The 23,357-nt window shown below is 41.2% G+C and overlaps 1 protein-coding gene across 3 annotated transcripts in view; it reads right to left on the bottom strand.

Annotated features, from left to right (window-relative positions):
* The window catches only part of LOC141048077 (5-hydroxytryptamine receptor 2A-like), a 1,077,348-nt gene that overhangs the window by 254,371 nt on the left and 799,620 nt on the right, over positions 1–23,357 (bottom strand). For all 3 annotated transcript variants that reach the window (XM_073543452.1, XM_073543450.1, XM_073543453.1), the window contains one exon: positions 11,354–11,956. In XM_073543452.1, the coding sequence (XP_073399553.1) occupies positions 11,354–11,732 (379 nt within the window). In that variant the 5' untranslated portion in view covers positions 11,733–11,956. The remainder of the gene's footprint in view (positions 1–11,353; positions 11,957–23,357) is intronic.

Raw genomic sequence — 23,357 nt, 5'->3', positions numbered from 1 at the left:
ATTTTTCATACTATAAGACGCACCAGACCATAAGACGCACCTAGGTTTTAGAGGAGGAAAATAGAAAAAAGAAATGAAGCAAAAAATGTGGTAAATTCTGTACCAATATCTCCTATCCTGATATACTGTACATGGTCCTCTCATCTCTATACTGATATGCATGGTCCCCTCATCCCTATCCTGGTCTTTGAGAGCCTTAAGTATTCAAAATTTTGAACATTTGAACAGCAAGTTGTTTTTCCATACAAATTATTAGAACCATACATACATATATATGGACCTTTATCCCTATCCTGGTATGCATGGTCCCCTCATCCCCATTCTGGTTTTCATGCTCCCCTTATCCCCATCCTGGTATACATGGCCTCCTCATCCGCATTCTGGTATGCATGGCACCCATTCCCATCCTGGAATGCATGGCCCCCTAATCCCTATTCTGGTATGCATGGCCCCATCAGAAAAACATTAAAAAAACCACAAACCATTCTACTTACCTTCCTTGTGCTCCCTCGCAGCATCCTGTTATGATGCCAGTAGCTGATTTATGCTTGTAAGCAGTGTATGGCAGTGACGTCATGTGCTGCTTACAAGCAGAGGACAGCTGCTGGAATACTTGGTGCTCCCCACGCCTGGGACTATGGTCGTGTGGAGCAGTGAATATTCATTCATCTTTAATAGTAGGCACAGTAACCTCAGCCGCCAGGTCCTGCAGCAGTTGGGCGATCAATTTGCTCGCTACTAAAGGAATGAATATTCGCTCAGTGAATATTCATTTTGCATTAATAGTGGGCACACAAGATCACCTGGCTGCTGTAGGAACCTGTGGCTGCAACTACTGTACCCACTATTAAAGATTAATGAATAGAGTTGAGCGATACCGTCCGATACTTCAAAGTATCGGATCGGAATGGATCGGCCGATCTTAAAAAAAAGTATCGGTATCGCCGATTCCGATACCGGAAGTCCCATTCAAGTCTATGGGACTTCCGGTATCGGAATAAGAAAAATCCTGTTTTTCCCTTGTACAGCCTCTCTGGGGTCTCTACGGGCCTTTCGGGGGGCTGTGCCGGCCTGCCAGGGGGTCTGTGCAGGCTCTGGTGGTCTGTGCCGGCCTGCCGGGGGGCTGTGCAGGCTCCGGTGGGCTGTGCCGGCCTGCCGGGGGGCTGTGCCGGCCTGCCGGGGGGCTGTGCAGGCTCCGGGGGGCTGTGCCGGCCTGCCGGGGGGCTGTGCAGGCTTCGGGGGTCTGTGCAGGCATCGTCCGATGGGACTACAAGTCCCATCGGGCGATGCCTGCTACCATGACAGTGATTGACACATTAGCCAATGATGGGACAGTAGTAGTCCCATCATCCGGCTAATGTGTTAAATGTAAAAAAAAAAAAAAAAAAAAAAAAAAAATTACATGCTACATACATGCTACATACATACAACATGCATACTACATACATGCTACATTCATACTACATACTACATACATGCTACATTCATACTACATATATACTACATGCAACATACATACTACATATATACTACATGCATGCAACATGCATACTACATATATACTACATGCAACATACATACTACATATATACTACATGCAACATACATACTACATATATACTACATGCATGCAACATGCATACTACATATATACTACATGCTACATACATACTACATATATACTACATACATACTGCATGCTACATACATACTACATGCTACATACATACCACATACATACTACATACATACTACATGCTACATATATACTACATATATACTACATGCTACATACATGCTACATATATGCTACATACATACTACATACATACTACATGCTACATACATACTACATATATACTACATACATACTACATACATACTACATGCATGCTACATACATACTACATGCTACATACATACTACATATATACTACATGCATGCTACATACATACTACATGCTACATACATACTACATATATACTACATGCATGCTACATACATACTACATGCTACATACATACTACATATATACTACATACATACTGCATGCTACATACATACTACATGCTACATACATACCACATACATACTACATACATACTACATGCTACATACATACTACATATATACTACATGCATGCTACATACATACTGCATGCTACATGCATGCTACATACATACTACATACATACTACATGCTACATACATACTACATGCTACATACATACCACATACATACTACATACATACTACATGCTACATATATACTACATATATACTACATGCTACATACATACTACATATATGCTACATACATACTACATACATACTACATGCTACATACATACTACATATATACTACATACATACTACATACATACTACATGCATGCTACATACATACTACATGCTACATACATACTACATATATACTACATGCATGCTACATACATACTACATGCTACATACATACTACATATATACTACATGCATGCTACATACATACTACATGCTACATACATACTACATATATACTACATACATACTGCATGCTACATACATACTACATGCTACATACATACCACATACATACTACATACATACTACATGCTACATACATACTACATATATACTACATGCATGCTACATACATACTGCATGCTACATGCATGCTACATACATACTACATACATACTACATGCTACATACATGCTACATATATGCTACATACATACTACATACAATACATTCATACAATACATACATAGACATACAGTACATATAACATAGAGTAACATACTTACCAATACTTGTCACATTGTTCCCCGAAGCCATTGTCTTTTACGGAATAAATATTAACATAACAAACCACAAAAATACTCACCCACGATCCGAAGCAGTCCACGAGTGTGTCCCACGACGATCTTGGGTAGAGAACTGCAGCATCAGCTGTTGCTGCCGTTCTCTACGGGCTGCAGGAATCCAATGACGGAAGGTAGGTATCCTTCCGCACTGTATTCCTCCGCCACTTAAAAAAAAAAAAGTCCCTAGTCTCACTTTATGCCAAGACAATGGCTTCGGGGAACAATGTGACAAGTATTGGTAAGTATGTTACTCTATGTTATATGTACTGTATGTCTATGTATGTATTGTATGAATGTATTGTATGTAGTATGTATGTAGTATATATGTGGTATGTATGTAGCATGTAGTATGTATGTAGTATGTATGTAGCATGCATGTAGCATGCAGTATGTATGTAGCATGCATGTAGTATATATGTAGTATGTATGTAGCATGTAGTATGTATGTAGTATGTATGTGGTATGTATGTAGCATGTAGTATGTATGTAGCATGCATGTAGTATGTATGTAGTATGTATGTAGTATATATGTAGTATGTATGTAGCATGTAGTATGTATGTAGCATGCATGTAGTATATATGTAGTATGTATGTATGTAGTATGTATGTAGTATCTATGTAGCATGTAGTATGTATGTAGCATGCATGTAGTATATATGTGTTATGTATGTAGTATGTATGTAGTATGTATGTGGTATATATGTGGTATGTATGTGGTATGTATGTAGTATGTATGTAGTATGTATGTAGTATGTATGTGGTATGTATGTAGTATGTATGTAGCATGTAGTATGTATGTAGCATGCATGTAGTATGTATGTAGTATTTTTTTTTTTTAGCATTTAACACATTAGCCGGATGATGGGACTACTACTGTCCCATCATTGGCTAATGTGTCAATCACTGTCATGGTAGCAGGCATCGCCATATGGGACTTGTAGTCCCATCGGACGATGCTTGCACAGACCCCCGGACATCAGCACAGCCCCCCGGCAGGCCGGCACAGCCCCCCGGCAGGCCGGTACAGACCCCCACAGGGTGCACAGACCACCGGCAGGCCGGCACAGCCCCCCGGCAGGCCGGTACAGACCCCCACAGGGTGCACAGACCACCGGCAGGCCGGCACAGCCCCCCGGCAGGCCGGTACAGACCCCGGGCAGTCCACACAGCCCCCCGGCAGGCCGGCAGAGACCCCCGGAAGGCCCGAAATGACGGCGCATCATGATGCGCACACACCGCGCATCATGATGACGTCAGGCTGTCAATCAACTTTGAACTTCCGATTCCGATGCCGACTTCCGATATTGAAAAAATATCGGAAGTCGGTATCGGAATTCCGATACAGCAAGTATCGGCCGATACCCGATACTTGCGGTATCGGAATGCTCAACACTATTAATGAATATTGACTGCTCTCCGTGCCCATAGGAGTGGAGAGCAGGGAATATTCATTACCATAAGTAGGGGGAACACTTCAGAGCCCAGCAGCTGCAGGAAGCAGGCGGCTGCGGCTAATCGCGTGTTTACTATTAAACGGAAATGAATATTCACTGCTGTCCACTCCCATGGACCTGGAGAGCAATGAATATTCATTTCTCTTTAGCAGTGGCACAGGAGTTAGCTGCAGCAGCCGGCTCCTGCCTCCTGTGACCCGCTGTTCCACCAATGCTGCTACCCCACCTTTCTATCCAAAGCCACAGCAGGTACATCCATACTATAAGACACCCCCACATTTTCCTCCAAATTTGTGGAGGAAAAAACTACATCTTATAGTCTGAAAAATACGTTAATCTAAAACCTGATCTTGTAAATAAGTGCTTGCCAAGACCCTTCTGTTGGATTTGCAAAATTATTAAGAGATTCAAAATTCTTCCATATCTTAGTATATTTTTATAGAATATTTTTTATTCAGAATACTCTATTGCCCCTACGTTGTTATTACTTTATCCACTCTTTCTTTTTTATGAAAGCAAAGTCGCTTAGCACAGCATTTATCTGTCTCACTAGTGCAGAATATACACCCACCCCAAGTTTCAGCTAATAAATCACTTTCTTATAAATAAATAGATGACAGGTAGAATTATTGTACAAGCTCCATTATACTTGGCCTTACCCCCTGTCATATTTAATGACTTCAAAAGAACTCCTTGAATCTATAAAGCGTATGTGATTTAATGGCAGTAACCTTGTAGAAAAATTTCTTAAATGATAGATGAGTTCGCACAAAAACGTAAGCAGATCAAATCAATCAAAATTTAGATTGAAAAATATTTAAACTGCAATTTATTAAGCTGAAATCATGGGATTAATGAAAATGACAGTAATTAAATGGGTTGTCCAGTCTAAAAAGAAGAGTCTGCAGTCACTAAACAGCAGAATGTATTGCATAGACTGTAATGATTCCCCTGTATGATCCCTGCAAGTGGGTGATCACATGACTGCATGTATATGATTTGCATGTTTGTTGTTAAGCCAAATAATTTAATCTTGCTTTCCTCAATAGAGAAGAATTGAGAGGAGCTGGCAGCGACTAGTCAGCATGTGACTACAGGAATGCCGTTACTACTCAATCATAGCTTAAAGCGGGATCATGACAGTGTGTACATGATTTGGCAGTCTGCAGTCATAAAGTGATGGCAGACTTTTATTCTTAGACTAAACAACTAAACAGTTCCTTTAATAAATTTACAATGGTTAAAAAATGGTTCTGAAATGGTATAAAATAAAGTTCTTACTAGAGATTAGCAGATCTGCCAAAATTGTATTCATTCACAGTACATCACTGCTTGTCCTATACTTAGGAGTCCAATGGGAGGTACTAATTTAGGTCTAACCTCTGAGACCCCTTAGAGCTTGTTCACAATACATGTTTTTTTAGCTGTAAAACATGTTCATTTTTCATGCAGAAGACACTTCAGAAATCGCTCCTTTTCCCTGCAATTTTGAAAACATTTTTTTATTCCTGATCACTTTTTTGATGATTTCTTTAGCCCATTTTAGCTTTAATTTGAGCATCTTTTTATTGGCGTTCTCTGGAACCCTGTGACACCGGCTATTGTCACTTCTCATGTACAAGCCGTGAGGCAGGGGAGTCAAGAAGTCAGGCGTCAAATACCAAGAGTGTATATAATAGGCAGATGGGCTGTACAAGAGCGAAAACAGGTCACAGTCCGAAATTAGAAGTCTGAAATTACAGCAGATGGATACAAAGGGAATAGGCAAACAAACAGTCAATAGGCAAAGTCCAAGGTCAGGCGGCAAATGATAAAAAAAGCAGAACACAGCATAAACCCCAGAGAAAATGATTTTGGTTGGTTCTTACCATCCCCATTGATGCGAATGCAAAAAAAAAGTCTGGTTTCCCATTTATTTCTCTCTTCTCTGATATGATCTAGCACATCAGAAAAGAAAGAAATGGGGTCCCCCGAGCACCCCTGGTACCTCTGATGTCCCTCTGATGCTGTGGTTAGGGTTATGGTTAGAGTTGGGATTAAGGTTAGGGGTGTGTTGGGGTTAGGGTTGTGTTAGGGTTGGAGTTAGAATTGAGTAGTTCCACTGTTTAGGTACATCAGTGGGTCTCCAAATGCGACATGGCACCCACCATTGATTCCAGCCAACTTTGCATTAAAAAAAGTCAAAAGGTGCTCCTTCCCTTCTGAGCCCTGCCATGTACCCAAAGAGTGGCTATCCCCCACAAACAGGGTATTGGGGTACTCAGGAGAAATTGCACAACAAATGTTGTGGTCCATTTTCTCTTGGTACCTTTGTGAAAATAAAAAAAAGTTATTTTTTTGTGAAAAAAGTAAAATGTAAATTTTTTCCTTCCACATTGCTCTAGTTCTCGTGAAGCACCTGAAGGGTTAATACAGTTCTTTAATGTGGTTTTGTGCACCTTGAGGGGTGCAGCTTTTAGAATGGTGTCACTTTTGGGTATTTTCTGTAAAATTGACCACCCAAACTCACTTCAAATTTGAGGTGGCGTTTGGCGGATTGCACTAAATGAAAATAAATTATAAAGTGCAATCACAACCCAAGGTTGGACTTGCTCTGTAACTCAGCTGTGCTTACTGCACACATGACAGAAACAGATGCTATGCCAAGCGTCGGAATTCCCACCCTACACTGCCCGCCTAGACACACAGTCACTGGAATAAGAGCGGCACACACACATTAGTAAACAGAGTAGTAGCGTATCCACTCACACTCAGAATCACAAAATGATTCTTGCACACCCAGGGTCTTTTATACAAAAGTCTCCACCCCAAATACTCACGCTCAGTGGGCCAAGACATCGCCCGCTTGCCAATCCGGAGCTGCCACATCACCAGAGCAGGAGACGGCCGACCACCAATAAGAAGAAGCCACATCACGGATATGCTCAGTAAGGTTATTTCTGGAGTTAGACTCCAGGAACGTCAAGCTGCAGCTACCTATCGCTGGTTACCATAGACTTAGCAGGAGAGCCAGCAGTAACCAAACACCTTGAGCCTGAGCAAGACACTGAGACCGACATCTATGCTGAGCAGCGCCTACAGTGGCTGAGCCTGAATGGGAGACAACAGAGGCAGATAAGGCTTGGGATTTTGCCTGTGCAGCCAGAGAATCCTGATGCCAAACAGGTGGTCCCTAAAAAAATGATTTTGTAAATTTTGTTGGAAAAATGAGAAATCGCTGGTCAACTTTTTACCCTTATAATGTCGTAACAAAAAAAATATGTTTCCAAAATTGTGCTTATGTAAAGTTGACATGTGGGAAATGTTACTTATTAACTATTTTGTGTGACACCTCTCTCTGATTTAATGATACAAAGATAAAAATGTTTGAAAATTGCAACATTTTCAAAACTTTTGCCAAATTTCCATTTTTTTCATAAATAAATGCAAGTTATATCGAAGAAATTTTACCACTACCATGAAGTACAATATGTCAGGAAAAAACATCCATTGAATTATTCCAGAGCTATAACCTCATAAAGTGACAGTGGTCAGAATTGTAAAAATTGGCTTGGTCATTAAGTACCAAATTGTCTCTGTCACTCAGGGGTTATATGATCAAAGCACTCAAATATACCTAGTCATCTTCTGCGAGTCTTTTTAGTCTTTCCATTGACCTCTTTTGTAAATTATTAAGTGCCTTTGAGCAGAAAAAACACAAGCAAAATGTGTTTCTTCCTTTAACCGCTTGCGTCTTTGAGAGCCTTATACAAATATTCAAACCATTCCACCATTTGTTTGAGTGGACCTGCTCACACAATTCTGTCAAAAGACCAGTGTAAACATTCCTTTAGGCTTACAAATATAAAGTCTGATCCATACATACTGCTGTGCTTAGTGCAAGAGTTTTTTCTCATTCATCAGAATTAATGTGTCTCAGTAAACTTGTAAACTAAAGAGGTTTTATGATCATCAATTATCAACAGGCTATTAATGTTTAGACACAAAAATGTTGAGTTAAATTAATTTTAATTCTTAAAAAAATCCATATCTACTTTCATATCCACAGTAAATAAAAAAATAAAATATACACTTTATGTACAAAAAGCATGTCAAATTGTAAATGTGAATTTGAATTTTTAATTAAGAATGTATTTATTTTTACTCATAAGTTTTTAAACCCATAAGTGATATTTCAATAACAACTGTATAGTTTTTTTTATTTTTTTTTGCATCCAGAAAATATGTTATTCCAAAACTTATTTTTCATCTAGTGAAATGGTATGAAATTGATAATTTAAAGACCTAAATTCATAAAAATGTGGATTTTCACTTAAACTAAATTCAGACAGTTCCAGCTGAAAAGATAAATTCTTGGCAGCAAGGATCCCTGTGATGGATAATGTCTTCTCAAGCAAATCCAATCACTTAAAATTGGTGTGTTACAATTACTTCTACTTGTGATAGAAAATCATATCCCATCATAAAAGCTAGAAAAAATACAATGACAGTTAAAGTGAACTTGTCACCTATCTTTAAAGGAGTTTTCCCATGAATAAAGTTCACTATAATAAAATGATCTTGGAATAATAATAATTTCCACAATTTGATGTGTTTAAAGAAAATGTTCCTGTGCTGAGATAATCTTAGAAATGTGCCCCTGCTGTGTGCTGTGTAATGGCTGTGTCTGACCATACAGGAATATACCGCAGCTCGTGGGAAGCAGAAGAGAGTATACAGACATCACAACATGGGATCACAGATGGTGGTTTCCTCAAAACATTTCCTTGCCTTTTTAAAAACTCATTTTACCACACAGAAAACATCAGCTGCAATCCCCTGCAGAAATGTATGTGTACTAGTTTGCTTCTGTGGTGCCCCTGAGGGTCCAGTCGCCACAGAGGTACTGCACCTCATCCAGAGGTGTGGTATCCCACCCTCAGATAAGAAGGGAGCACCACTCAGGACTCCTAACACTTGCACCCAACACACACCAGACTGGCCAGGAAAGGGTGTTGGAAGGTGAGTGGGAAAGGTAGGTAGAGGGGGAGGAGCTTAGGAGGTGGTGTGAGGTATTTGATCCAATCAGTGAAAGAGAGGTGACAGTTAGCGGAAGGAGCTAGTCCAGAGGTAAAGGATCGTTCTGGAAGATCCAGTCAGTCGGTGGCAGGAAAGCGGATGAGCAGGACGGTCGTGGGGAGAGTAAGAGTCAGAGGGAGACACATCGAGAAGAAAAGAAGCTCTCAGGAGAATAGATGGGGTCCTCGAGGCACGGGTAGTGCGATAAGCCACCCGTGGGGCCCGTATCCAGAAAAGGAAGGACCAGGCCATAGTAAGGGAGCCGGCCCCTAAGCCTAGTGGAGAACAATGAACGAGGCTCAGCTAGTAAGCCGGAGACTAAAGTAACTTTAAGTGCCTCAGTTGCAGCCGCATTCATTCCTGGCAAAGGTAGCTATAGAGGATCCCAGGGCCTGACCCACGTCACCCGGTAAGATCTGTGGCTGCTGGCTTGGGGACACTGTTTGCGAAGGCGCAGGGCAGGAAAGAGGAGAAGAGATCAGCGCAGAGAGTCGACGTGGCCTAGAAAGGTGAACACAAAGAGGAGTCCTGAAAAGATGTTCCTGATGTACCTGGGAGTTGGCTGGACCCCTTACCCAGAGGACACAGTACCAAGTGGGCTGCCGCATGCAGGAACTGTGAGTAAAGACCCTGAAACTGCACCCAACTGTGTCCTTTGTCTCATTTACATCTCGCCTGCCATACACTGCTTTCACCGTCACTGGCTCACTATTACCATCTTAGCTGCCCTGGGACACAGTTTTGCCCGTGGAGAGCTACACCATCACTGCTGCTGCTGCCGCACCACCACCGTTCCAGAGGATCTGTATAGCAGATAGCAGCGTTGGCTACCCCTAGCCGAATACTATGGGTGGCATCACGATTCCCCTTTCCCTATAATTTTTCCTACCATCTTCCCCCTCATTTGAACTTCCATCATCACCACTGGACATCCAGGGCCACGGACCGGGTCACTATCACCACCGTGACACACTTCCCCTTTAAAAAAGCCTGACCAGCCCGGTACTGAGTAGCCCCAGGCCCTGCAGGGCGTTCCACTTCCACCCCTGCCCAGGACCTGTGCTATATCCGAGTGTCTTCCTGAATTTTTCAGACACATCCATTACACGAGGGGTACATATATAAGATTATCTCAGCACAGGAACATTTTTTTAACACATTCAATTGTGGAACTTATTTAGATCAGTAAGATCATAAGATCAATTAATTAAAATGTACTTTGTTAGTGGGAAAACCACTTTAAGAGGTAGATGGGCCTAGCATTGGGGGCAGAAGTGAAACAAATGTGTAGTTTTACAAGAATAAAAAGTTAAAGAAAACCTGCCATGTTAAAAAAATGGGCTGGTTACTAGCATACTGACAACATGAGACCGCCACACTTAGGAAATGAACTTTATTCCTTCTGCTCACTATGCACTGAATGGTGACTGAAAGTGTGCCGGCTGCAGCCCTATAACTGAAAGCTTGAGGCTGACAGGAGAAATAAAATTCATTTCCTCCTGGCAGCGGAGCTCTCAGTGGCTCACGGTTTAAGAATGATATTAACTTGCCGATAACCCCATATCTGCAGGTTAGTAGTATTATTTTATTTGACAGGTTCCCTTTAACTGGTGATGCATTAATTCTCAGTACATCCCTGCTTGTCCTATACTTAGTAGTCCAATGGACAGTCCTAAGGAGTGTTTGAAAGTTTAAATTGCTTTCCAGGATCACCTGCGTCTAATGTTAGAATGAACAAGGAATTAAATTAATAAATCCTAGGTTATATGATATCAAATATTTTCAAAAAATCAAACTGCTCATTTTTTTCCTAAACTGCTGGGGGATTGGACTATATGTTCACCATGACATTTACTTTAATGATTTCTCATCACCTAAAATTATACTGATGTAAATGGGACATAATAATATTACAATTTGAGGAATAGAAATAAAGAATAGAAAATAAAAGAGAAATACAGAATGATTACTTACCATATAGAATTGCTATAAGGGACACTGGCATGACTAAAATTCCCACCAGCATATCTGCCACGGCCAGCGACATGAGGAAGAAGTTGGTGGCATTTTGAAGTTTCTTTTCCAAAGAAACGGCCATAATGACAAGAATATTTCCCCCTATCGTTAATATAATGATGATCAATGTCAAAAGGGCAGACCAGTTCTTGTCAAGTGAAGGATAGGATGGCCTCTCTTCTTCCGATGCATTCATGGGATGCAATGTGGGCATACTCTGGTTTAAAGTCACATTGCTGTTAATATGCCAGGCCATCAGTCCATTGTGTATGCTGAAATCTAGCGTAACTGTTGTCAGGCTGAATAACATCCCTGTGCCGCTAACAGTACTCATCATCTGAGAATAGCTATTTTGGATTCTGTTTTAGGAAAACATTTAACTTCTGGTGAAGACATGTGGTCAGCAATGTTAGGTATTGCTCCCTGATAACGGAACAAAGAATGTGATTTTTCATTATGTTCCACGTCTTATTGCTGGGTTGATATTTAGATGATAATTGATTTTTGACCCAGAAGGACAAAAGTGTCTGCAGTGTCCACTTCATTCTCTGGTCAAGCATTCTGCAAAACAAGAACATCACTATCATTAAATCTGGGCTGAAAAGTCAATTATGTCATTATAACCCTAGATACTCTCCATGCGGCAATATAAAGCAATACATTCTTTAGATAATCTGAATAATAATCACAGCATGCATGTAGAATACAGATGTATACTAACAATTATTTGCTTGGAATCAAAACTGGAAAATGCAGCCATTATCATGTTTTCAGCTTTTCTGAGAAATAACATGCAAAATTGTATTTTATTTACTCAGCTAAATGGCAAATAGCGACAAAAAGAATAATTAGGATTAGTAAATTACCAGTATTCACTACTCCGGTTACAGGTTCATACAATAAAAAAATGAAGAAACCACAACAAAGTAATTGTACCATAAAAATCATTTTATAAAAGCACATACTCCATGCAAAAAAATAAAAATAAGGAGGAAATATAATAACTAGTGATGATTGAACTTGCGCGGATAAGGTGTTATCCGAACATGCTCGTATTTTAACCGAATATCTTCGGCGTGCTCGAATAATATGTTTAAATCTCCGCGGCTGCATTTCTCTTGGCTGTCAGACAGCCACGAGACATGGAGGGATTGCGTAACAAACAGACAATCCTTGCATGTGTTGCAGCTGTCTAACAGCCATGAGACATGCAGCCGCGGGAACTCAAACATATTTTTTTAAGCATGCTGAACACACTCGGTTAACACCAGAGAATGCTCGGATAACACAGAGCACGTTCGCTCATCACTAGTAATAACAGGGTCAAAGCAGATAAAAAAAATAGAAATCAATTTTGTATCACAGGCAGCAACAAATGTGATAGTACACATATATTTTTTCAGGAATGTGCTTAGCTCACGTCAAACTAGAAAAAACTTGAATGGTGCATGTAGAGAACACAAAGATGACTTGTACTATTTATTTACCATTGTGCTCCGCTAATGTCACAATATCACAGATTTTATTTTTCATCTGTGACATTGGCACTGACAATGACAATGTCATCTGTTTGAGTTGCAGACATTACATTAATTATTTCTATTAGGTGTGCACTCTGCCAATGTCATGGAAAAAGAACAAAAATCCATAGTAGTTAAAAATATCATAAAGTTAAAATTAAACTTGACATATAGATGTTTGAGAATTTCTTGTTCCTTTTATTTAGGGCTAATAAAACTTTTTTTTTTTTTTGGCTGTCCGGTTTAAAAAAAAGTTGATTTAATATGAATGCATAAATTAAAAAGCTTCCCTGATGTCAAGATGTCAATGCCCATTTTGGGCTTAGCACTTCAAATTCCTGATTTATTTCAACACAGTAGAGGAGTTTTTGCATCGCCACCTTACCAGTGCTGAGAGTGTTGATTGTTTTTTTTCAATAACTATGTCAGCCCCATGCTATATTTTAAGAATCAGTCTTGATAGAGGAGGACTACTAAAATGACCAAATCGGCCAGTCACCTTCATTCACATCACTGGTCACACACCAACACAGAAAGCTCTCTTCTGTGCTAAAACAAACCTAGAAGAAGGAGGCTGGAAAAAAGCTTTGAGAAGTTTTCTAGCATTCTGAGTTCAAACACATTAGTTAATAATTTTCATCTTTTTTGACTTCATGCACACAAGTCAAAAGTGTAGTTATGAATTATACAGAAGAAAGGCTGGGGGTATTGGATCATGACCTGCACCATCCACTATGCACAGGTAATTAAAGCAGGTTATCTGATGGAGAGCAAAAATGTAGTGTGTATACAAAGTAATTAACAGGTAGCTGTCAATGTTGGATAACAATTTGGGCAAGCAAATGTGCCCCTGTATGCCCCCCACTGTCACATAGTTGTCAAATGCTAAGGTGTTATGCTTTCACCTTGTGTAGCTGCTCCATCTGCACTCCACAGACAGGACAAGGTAAAAAAATATCAATGATATATCCATGATCAGGGAGCCTATTTGCATCTGTGGGTAAAATTGCAAGTTAAATTAGCTGGCAACCCACAGGAATGTAATATCACTTTAAGCTATGAATATATCATATTCATCTGTGGTATGTATAGAATGCTTGAAGGATATTCAGTAAGATGATGGCCATATTATTTATCTAGGAGGTTTCTGGGGGAAAATATGACCCAAAAAAGAAATGAGCACTAAAACTGAATTAGAATCAAATTTAATGATTCGTCCTCCTCTTATCTCAGTAGAGAGAGAAGGGAGTAGTCTGGTAAGACCCTTTATAACATGCCATCTAAGGAATATCCATGTCAGACCCCAGGATAAGTAATGAGTATTACATATCTGTTCATACTTCATGCAGAATTCTCCTTCACCAGAAGCTCTCAAGGATCCAATTCATGAAAGTTATCTGTCTTTTATTCCCTTTTATTTTATACTGTTTTGTTTTTATGCATTTCTTTCATTATTTCACCTTTTGTAATCTTTTTTAAGCGCTGTACTTTTAGTGTATATTATTATATTTAGTGTATACTAGCTGAAGAGCCCGGCGCTGCCCGGGCATAGTAACTGACTGTGGTTAGTTATAGCAAATTATAATTATCCTCCATCCCATAGTCCTGTGCCCATATACCCATCATGCATATCCACGATCCCATAGGCCCGTGCCCATATACCCATCATACATATCCACCATCCCTTAGGTCCGTGCCCATATACCCATCACACATCCTCCATCCCATAGTCACATGCCCATATACCCATCACACATCCTCCATCCCATAGTCCCATGCCCATATACCCATCATACATATTCGCCATCCCATAGTCAAGTGCCCATATACCCATCACACATCCTTCATCTCATAGTCCCATGCCCATATACCCATCATACATATCCTCCATCCCATAGTCCCGTGCCCATATACCCATCATACATATCAGCCATCCCATAGTCCCATGCCCATATACCCGTTATACATATCCTCCATCCCATAGTCCAGTGCCCATATACCCATCACACATCCTCCATCCCATAGTCAACCATTATGACATCATAATGATGGGGCGGGGCTTGATACACACACTTTTTCCCCGTTATGTAGATAGGGGCAAAATTGTTTGGTGAATTGGACATACACACATGCATACATACATATATACATACATACATACATACACTTGAGCTTTATATATTAGATTAACCCCTTCACGACCTGGGGATTTTCCATTTTTGCGTTTTCGCTTTTTGATCTTTTTCCAAGAGCCTTAATTTTTTTTCATCAATATGGCCGTATAAGGGCTTGTTTTTTGCAGGACGAGTTGTACTTATTATGACACCATTGATTTTACCGTATATTATACTGAAAAATGGAAAAAAAAAGTCCAAGTGCGGTGAAATTCCAAGAAAAGTGCAATTCCACAATTGTGTTTTTTTTTTTACCATTTTCACTAAATGCTAAAACTAACCTGCCATCATAATTCTCCAGGTCATTATGAGTTAGCAGAAACCAAACATGTCTAGGTTCTTTTTTATTTAAGTGGTGAAAAAAAAATCCAAAGTTTGTAACAATAAATGGTGCCTGCAGCGTCTTGATTTTTAGGGATCTGGGGCTGAGTGAGTGATTTCTTTTTGGGGTAGATACTGTTAGGCATTAGGATTCCACCACTGCACAGGGTAGATCCCAAGCCTTGTCTGCTGTCTTCCATTCTGCTCCAACCGCAGTTGGGTCTGCCAGGCAAAGACATCAATTTCAGAGTCTTGCTCAGACCCATGCGGTTCATTTGGTTACTGCTGGCCTTCCAGTCAAAGCTATGGTTCCTCTTAATAGGGCAAAGAATGTTTTATTTTGTGCTTGATTAATTATAACACCATCTAGTGGTGGCTGAATTTATAGCACTGTCTTCAATAGCATTATAAAGCCTGTGACTTTAACAGAAGCAATGCACTATGGGATTAAAGCAGTGCTTTGTGGGAAGGAAGCAATGTATTCTGGGATGAAGAAGGGCCATTTTGCTTCTGTGGATCTCATAGGATGCACATGTTATTTTGTCCTCCTGTGTAACCTTTGTTTTTCCTGCAACTTCTCTAGTTGAGTCACTACCCGGCTAAAGCATATCTGGTAAGCTTAATCTTTCTTGCAATGCAGTGATTCAGAGAGGTGTTATTTACTGTCTAGCAGCCAAGAGATGTCATTAACTCTTTAGTTGCCAGTTCTCAGTAAATGTAATCATAAACTAATGTATTCCTATGTAATGTTTGCATCTCAATGTACATTTCTGTGATTGTATTAGCTATGATCATCTGCCCAATACTTATGCATGCTATTTGTATTCCTTGTAGTTTTACCGCGCATGTTCTATACTCTTCACAAATAAACAAGTTAGACTACAGAGAACAGTCTGCTTATTATGAAAGACAGAGCTGTGGTTTATACTGTATGCTGGATTGCACATCGTGTCAGCGTGCCTGAAGGCAGAATAGTAGAACAGATCGCCATACACCTGTGACAGTGAATTCAAACTGTAAGGGACCGTTATCACCAGACTGCTCCGCATACGGGTACTACAGCAGCCGCCATACAGCCGCAGGAGACAAGCCCAGGGCTCAGTAAAGGACCACCTGTCGCACGTGGTGATTGCATAGACTGTACGGGACCGCTAACACCCACTGCTCTGCAGACGGGTATCACAGCAGCCACCATGCAGCCACAGAACGCCACTGCAGCCCGCCAAGAAGTGCTACATCTTTCCCGCCACGCGGAAGCCTGCCATACACAGACTGTTTCCCTCCAATATACTCAGCAGTACTCAGCCAAATGCACAATGCCTTGGAAAAGCACATCCTCACTCAAAGCGAGGTCACAAGCAAGCTCCAGCAGACCGTCATTAGCAGAGCTAGCTGCAGTCGTTCACACCGAGGCTGAGGCAGACAAAGCAAGATCTTCCTTCGCCGAATGAGAGATGCATCTAAAGCTGAGACAGGCAGATCAAGATGCAGAAACCGCCCATTTGCAGGCAGAGAGGCGGAAGCTGCACGCCTGCAAGCCGAAGCCGTACGTTTGCATGCAGAGAGAGAAGCGGAAACTGCACATTTGCAAGCAGAGCTAGAAAGACTTGCGGCAGACAAAGAGACAGCAGCCGCAATAGCTAAAGCAGAGTATTTGGAAGCTATGAAAGATCCTGATTATGAAAGACGCAGCAACATTCTCGGACCAGATCTAGAGCAGCAAGATCCAGCACAACGTGTCGCAGAGTACGTCCATCAACATTCCAGCATAGATGACAGCCCTGGCGCATCATATCGTTCAGCCCATGCCGATTACCAGCAATGCAAACCTGAGCTTCACTACCATAGGCAAGGAGACGTCCAGCACAGAGAGGTTGACTACAGCTACCTTTCCACTGAAAAGAAGATACAGCTCCCATCCCATCTTAAAGAGACACCTTCTTCACCAACAAGGTACCTCACAGGCTATCCGGAGTCACAAGCGTCTTACAGGTATGGTGATGCACCACACACTAGACATGACTATTACACACCGGCTCGTGCCAGCACTGATGGAGCCATCAAAGACCTAGCAAAGTTCCGCAAGGACAAAGCCTTCAAGATTTATGCAATCCTGGATGACCAAAGTAACAGGTCTCTAGCCAGGTCCATTGTTGTGAGTTCATTTTCCCCTTCATTACTGAGGCCCGAGGAACTCCCTCTTCTGGTAAAGAAAGGTAGTGAGCCTGATTATCAAACACCTGAGGCTGATGATGATGACTGGCTGAGTGGAGTTACTGACTGGATATAAGGCTGCCGACGCCCTTCTGCCCTGCGGGTGATTTCTCTGTGGGATCCTTGGAGACCAGTCTGAATTCCTGCTCCTCTAAAGCTAAGTTTGCTGCTCGGCCTTTTGCTTTGGTGCTTTGACTTTGTTTTGCTTTGTTTTTCTGGATTTCTGCCATTCCCTGCTGGGGTGTGCTGAATTCCTTTAGCTCTGTCTTCTGAAAATACCTGAGTGCTGATTTAGTTTTTGAAGCCTAGCTGCTTCAGGGCCTTTTTCATATCAGCTTGTTGGCTTATGTCTTTGATAGGGGTTTGGCAGATTGCAGACAGCAGCCTTCCTGTCCTTTCCTATCTAGGTAGTTTTGGGCCCCGGCTTTGCTCAGTCTATCTTTCTGTCTGTGTTAGTATTTTCATCTTGCTTCACCGTCATTATATGTTGGGGGCTGCATATTGCTTTGGGGTCTGCTCTGGGGCAGTTTAGATTTCCCCTTTCTTTCTTTAGGCCTATTTAATTCTCCGGCTGTGATCGAGGGGTCTAGGGCATCGTAGGAACCCCCCACGGCTACTGCTAGTTGTGTTGATAGGTTCAGGGGTCTGCAATCTGATAGTTGCCAACTTCTCTGGTTTTCTGGACTTAGCTTGTATTTCTGCTTTTGCCTCCTACGGTGACTCATTCATAACAGTCCATCTTCTTTGACAACTTCAGCATCATAGGCCCTGGTTCTCCCTACACCCTGAGGATGTGTTCAGGTACCATTGAGACGGCGGGGAGAAAAGCAACCGGATACAAAGTGGAGTCCATAGATGGCCAGACCTGCCTATCATTGCCGACCATCCTGGAGTGCAACCAGACTCCTGACAACAGGTAATACCTTCACGGGGGGTGGCAACATATCACCCCCATCTAAAGCGTACAGTCCACCTGATACCTGAACTAGATCCAGGAACCCCAAAAGCTCTACTTCTGGGGAGAGATATTCTACAAGTCCACAAAGCTAGAGAATGTATAAATGGCTCCAGGAACACTCCGTTCTCACAGAGGCTCGACCTTGGATGGGTCATCATAGGAGACATCTGCCTAGGAGGAGCACACAAGCCACCCTTAGTTAACAGCATGCTTACCAATACTCTTGAAAATGGAGGTCCGTCTCTCTTCCAGCCGTGTAAGAGTAGCTTCCTGGTAAAAGAGTTGCCACACAATGCTCCTCTACCTTGTCCATTAGCTGATCCTTCCTGTGAAGACCACTCATGTGACGGCGACCAAGATCACATAGGGTGCACAGTTTTCCACAGAACAAGAGAGGGCAACAAGGTAGCAATGTCCATAGAAGACAGATTGTTTTTGGACATCATGGATCGAGAGATGGTAAGAGATGAGTCAAAGAGTTGTATGGCCCCTCTACCATTTAAACCCCAGAGGCAACGCTTACCCACCAGTCAGAAGTCTTGTAAAGGTTCACACCATTGCAAATACGCATTTACCGCTCCGAACTTGGAAAATGCCAAAAACACGATAATTCGTACCATACAACGTGAATGTTACGCCAAAGAAGTAGACAACCTTAACAAAGGTCAACCTATTTCTAGAGACAGTGTCTTGAAAAAGCTTGACCCAATAGTTGACCAAAATGGGCTGATAAGAATTGGAGGTCGTCTTCAGGAAGCCAAGGTGGAATTCATGGAAAAACACCCTGTAAAAATTCCTGGTCATCACCATGTGACTACTCTGCTCGTACAGCACCATCATGTTTTGGTGAAACATCAGGGCCGATTGTTTACCGAAGGGAATCTACGAAATGCTGGACTATGGATAGTCGGAGCAAAGTGATGTGTGAGTAAATTCATCTTCAACTGTGTGACTTGTCGCAAACTCCGCGACGCGACTCAAAGCCCAAAGATGGCCAATCTCCCATCAGACACTTAGTACGGATCCTCCCTTTACCAAAGTTGGACAGGATGTATTCGGGCTGTGCTCTGTGGTTGCACAGCATACTAGAAGAGTCCAAGCAAATGCAAAACGCTGGGCAGTTATGTTTACCTACATGTCCATCAGAGCGGTCCACATCAAAGTGATTGAATGCATGGACACATCAAGTTTCATAAATGCACTCCGACGCTTCATTGCCATCAGAGGCACCGTGAAACACATTCACTCTGACAGAGGCACAAATTTTGTAGGAGCAGTGAAAGAACTCCAAATTCCTTCCAACCTAGACATTACCAGTGTGGAAAGATACCTGAGTGAACAGGGATGTACCTGGACCTTCAATTTACCACACTCTTCTCACATGGGAGGTGCTTGGGAGAGGATGATAGGAATAGCATGCAGAATCTTAGACTCTATCTTCTTGCAAGAAGGTAGCACAAGACTCACACACGAAGGTTTGACTACATTCTTGGCAGAAGTTTCGGCTATCATAAATGCCAGACCATTGACTGCACTCTCCAGTGATGCTGAAGATCCAACCATTCTCACTCCCGCCATGTTACTCAGAAAACCAACACTCCTAGCGCTCCACTGGGAGAATTCAGCAACAAGGACCTCTACAGATGTCAATGGAGACAAGTTCAAAGTCTCTCCAATACTTTCTGGGACAGATGGAGAAAGCAATACCTCTCCACCTTACAGCCTAGGAAGAAGTGGAAGATCGACAAGCCGAACATCAAACCCGGTGATATTGTGCTCATGAAGGACAGTCAGTCACATCGAAATGAGTGGCGTCTGGGCCTCATCACCAAGGTGTTCCCAAGCAAAGATGAGAAGGTGAGCAAGGTCGAGGTCAAAGTGTGGAAGGCTGGGAAGAGTAAACTATTCCTCAGACCAGTTGCGGAGCTAATTCTATTGGTTTCGCCTAAAGAGCCTGTAAGTGGCATTAGTTAATGCCAAGCGGGGAGTGTTCTGCCCTCTTAATAGGGCAAAGAATGTTTTATTATGTGCTGGGTTAATTATAACACCATCTAGTGGTGGCTGAATTTATAGCACTGTCTTCAATAGCATTATAAAGCCTGTGACTTTAACAGAAGCAATGCACTATGGGATTAAAGCAGTGCTTTGTGAGAAGGAAGCAATGTATTCTGGGATGAAGAAGGGCCATTTTGCTTCTGTGGATCTCATAGGATGCACATGTTATTTTGTCCTCCTGTGTAACCTTTGTTTTTCCTGCAACTTGAGTCACTACCCGGCTAAAGCATATCTGGTAAGCTTAATCTTTCTTGCAATGCAGTGATTCAGAGAGGTGTTATTTACTGTCTAGCAGCCAAGAGATGGCATTAACCCTTTAGCTGCCAGTTTTCAGTAAATGTAATCATAAACTAATGCATTCCTATGTAATGCTTGCATCTCAATGTACACTTCTGTGATTGTGTTAGCTATGATCATCTGCCCAATACTTATGCATGTTATTTGTATTCCTTGCAGTTTTACCGCACATGTTCTATACTCTTCACAAATAAAAAAGTTTGACTACAGAGAACAGTCTGCTTACCTTAGAAGACAGAGCTGTGTTTTATTCTGTATGCTGGATTGCACATCGTGTCATATATATATATCACTATATAAGAATAAATAATTCTAATATCAAAATAACAACGTTGCAATATCACAGACAATTATCAACAAAACATAACCACATATTGCAGGCATATACAAAATTGCTAATACCACCATACTGATCGTTAAAGGGGTTGAAGTGAAAGTCTATGTAACTTCAGAATTCTGAATCCTCATTCTCCTGTGCCAGCATTGGGAGCAGCCATCATGTGACAGCAAGTATGCGATGTTCACACCTCCGGCCAGCCATGTACAGTTAGTATGACAGTACCATCAAAAACCTCCATTTAGTATGATGTTTTACTTCCCAACAACCTGTATAGTATGATGGTCCACATCACAGCCCACTATATAGCATGATGTTCCCTCCAACAGCCCCTTATATAGTATGATGGTTAACCCCACAGCTCCTATGTAGTATGTTTGTTGCCCCTTATGTAGTACAGTATAATGATTCACCTCATAGTCCTCTATATAATATGACAGTCCACCTCACATTCCCTCATACATTATGATGTTCCACCCAACAGTTCACTATGTAGTATGATGGTTCCCCAACAGTACACTGTATAGTATGGTGGTCCACCCCACAGTCCCTTACATACTGTGATGGTCCAACTCACAGCAGCCTATACAGTGTGATGGTTCCCCACAAACCCCAAAAATAAAAAAATAAAAAAATATCTATATACTCTCCTTTTCCAGACACCTCATCCTCCGCAGCATCTGAATCCTCTTCTATCCATTCTCGCAGTGGATGCTGGTGGTGCGGTGCTGTGGCATCATTGCACTCCCAACATTCCGTGTTGGTGCCTGTCTTCGGTAGGTCACAGACAAACTGGATGCCCGTGGCCTGCTGGGGTAAGTGACGGAGCCAGTGGAGCCATACTGATAACAGTATGAGAGTCTTTAGGATGCAAATTCTGATATAAATGTTGTAGACAAGGCAACCCACGAACACAGGCCCTTCTGACACTTGCCAGAATTGCCAGATGGCCAGTTCGGGCCCTGAACAGTATGATGCTCACACATTATGCTTTCATTGTGCAACCCACACACGTTATGATGTCCCATTGTCACCTCTCTGTCTGCCCACTATGGTGCTTCTCATCTCCTTGCCCTGACTCATTGGTAATTAAAAAAATAATCACCTAGTTTTATTCACAGAATATGTAGAGAAGATCTTCATTCTGTGCTGTGTGCGGCCTGACACAATAAGCACAATTGAGTGATGGTATTACTTATCTGGGCACAGGTGAATGATGGACAACCAAGGTCAAGAAGAAGAGATACTGGAGCTGTAAGCTATGAAGATCACAGTTGTTTTCATTTTATTTCTTTTCATATAAGTTTTTTTGTATTCCTCAGCAGAGTTTATCCACAATACCAAACACATACAAGAAGCTCTATAATTTTGCAAATTAATTGAGTAGAATAATTATACTTTTTAATCTTATAACACCTGTTTTTTGCTATACTAATCTTGATTTCATTTCTTTGAATTCTAAGCATGTAGTGCAGATGTATGTCATACAAACCCCCAAGGCTTAATGTAGCAAATTGAGCAGAATTGATTTTCTGCATCTTATCAAGGATTCATAAAAACTATTGTATCCTCTATTGTTTTAGATTAAACCATCTTAAAGACTTCAGAAGAAATGCTTTTGCACATAAGTAAAAATTATTTATGCAAGTACTGCATGAGATTTCTAATAATTGAATATTTTAAAAAATTGAAAAAAAGCCAGTTACTGTACGTTACTTATGATGCTTACCATTTTTTCCGCATTCTAACTTGCATCCCTATAGGGCTATACTGCAACATAATTAGTCATAAATGAACCTGTTTTAAGGATTGACTTTCTTTCATTTCAAATACATTTTGTGTTTTTTTTTATTTTAAGCAAATTATGTTACTTCAACCAAAAAATGTCTCTAATATAGACTTATGTTTTGGATTTATTGAATTGCCTACAAGATGCTAGCATGTCTACTGATGGAGCCAAAATAATTGCACATTGTACATTAATACAATATATTGCAATGTTCTCACAGAGTCATCTTGTGAAAATAAAGTGTTCCGTAGGAAAAGTAAAAATGAGGCCCCTCTCAACTGCTTATTGACATCATCA

Source organism: Dendrobates tinctorius, unplaced genomic scaffold (assembly GCF_039654945.1).
Source record: "Dendrobates tinctorius isolate UK_male_01 unplaced genomic scaffold, ASM3965494v1 ptg000133l, whole genome shotgun sequence".
In the NCBI taxonomy this organism is placed as follows: Eukaryota; Metazoa; Chordata; class Amphibia; order Anura; family Dendrobatidae; genus Dendrobates; species Dendrobates tinctorius.
Note: the sequence above shows the minus strand (reverse complement) of the source record. Positions and strands in the feature narration are given on the sequence as shown.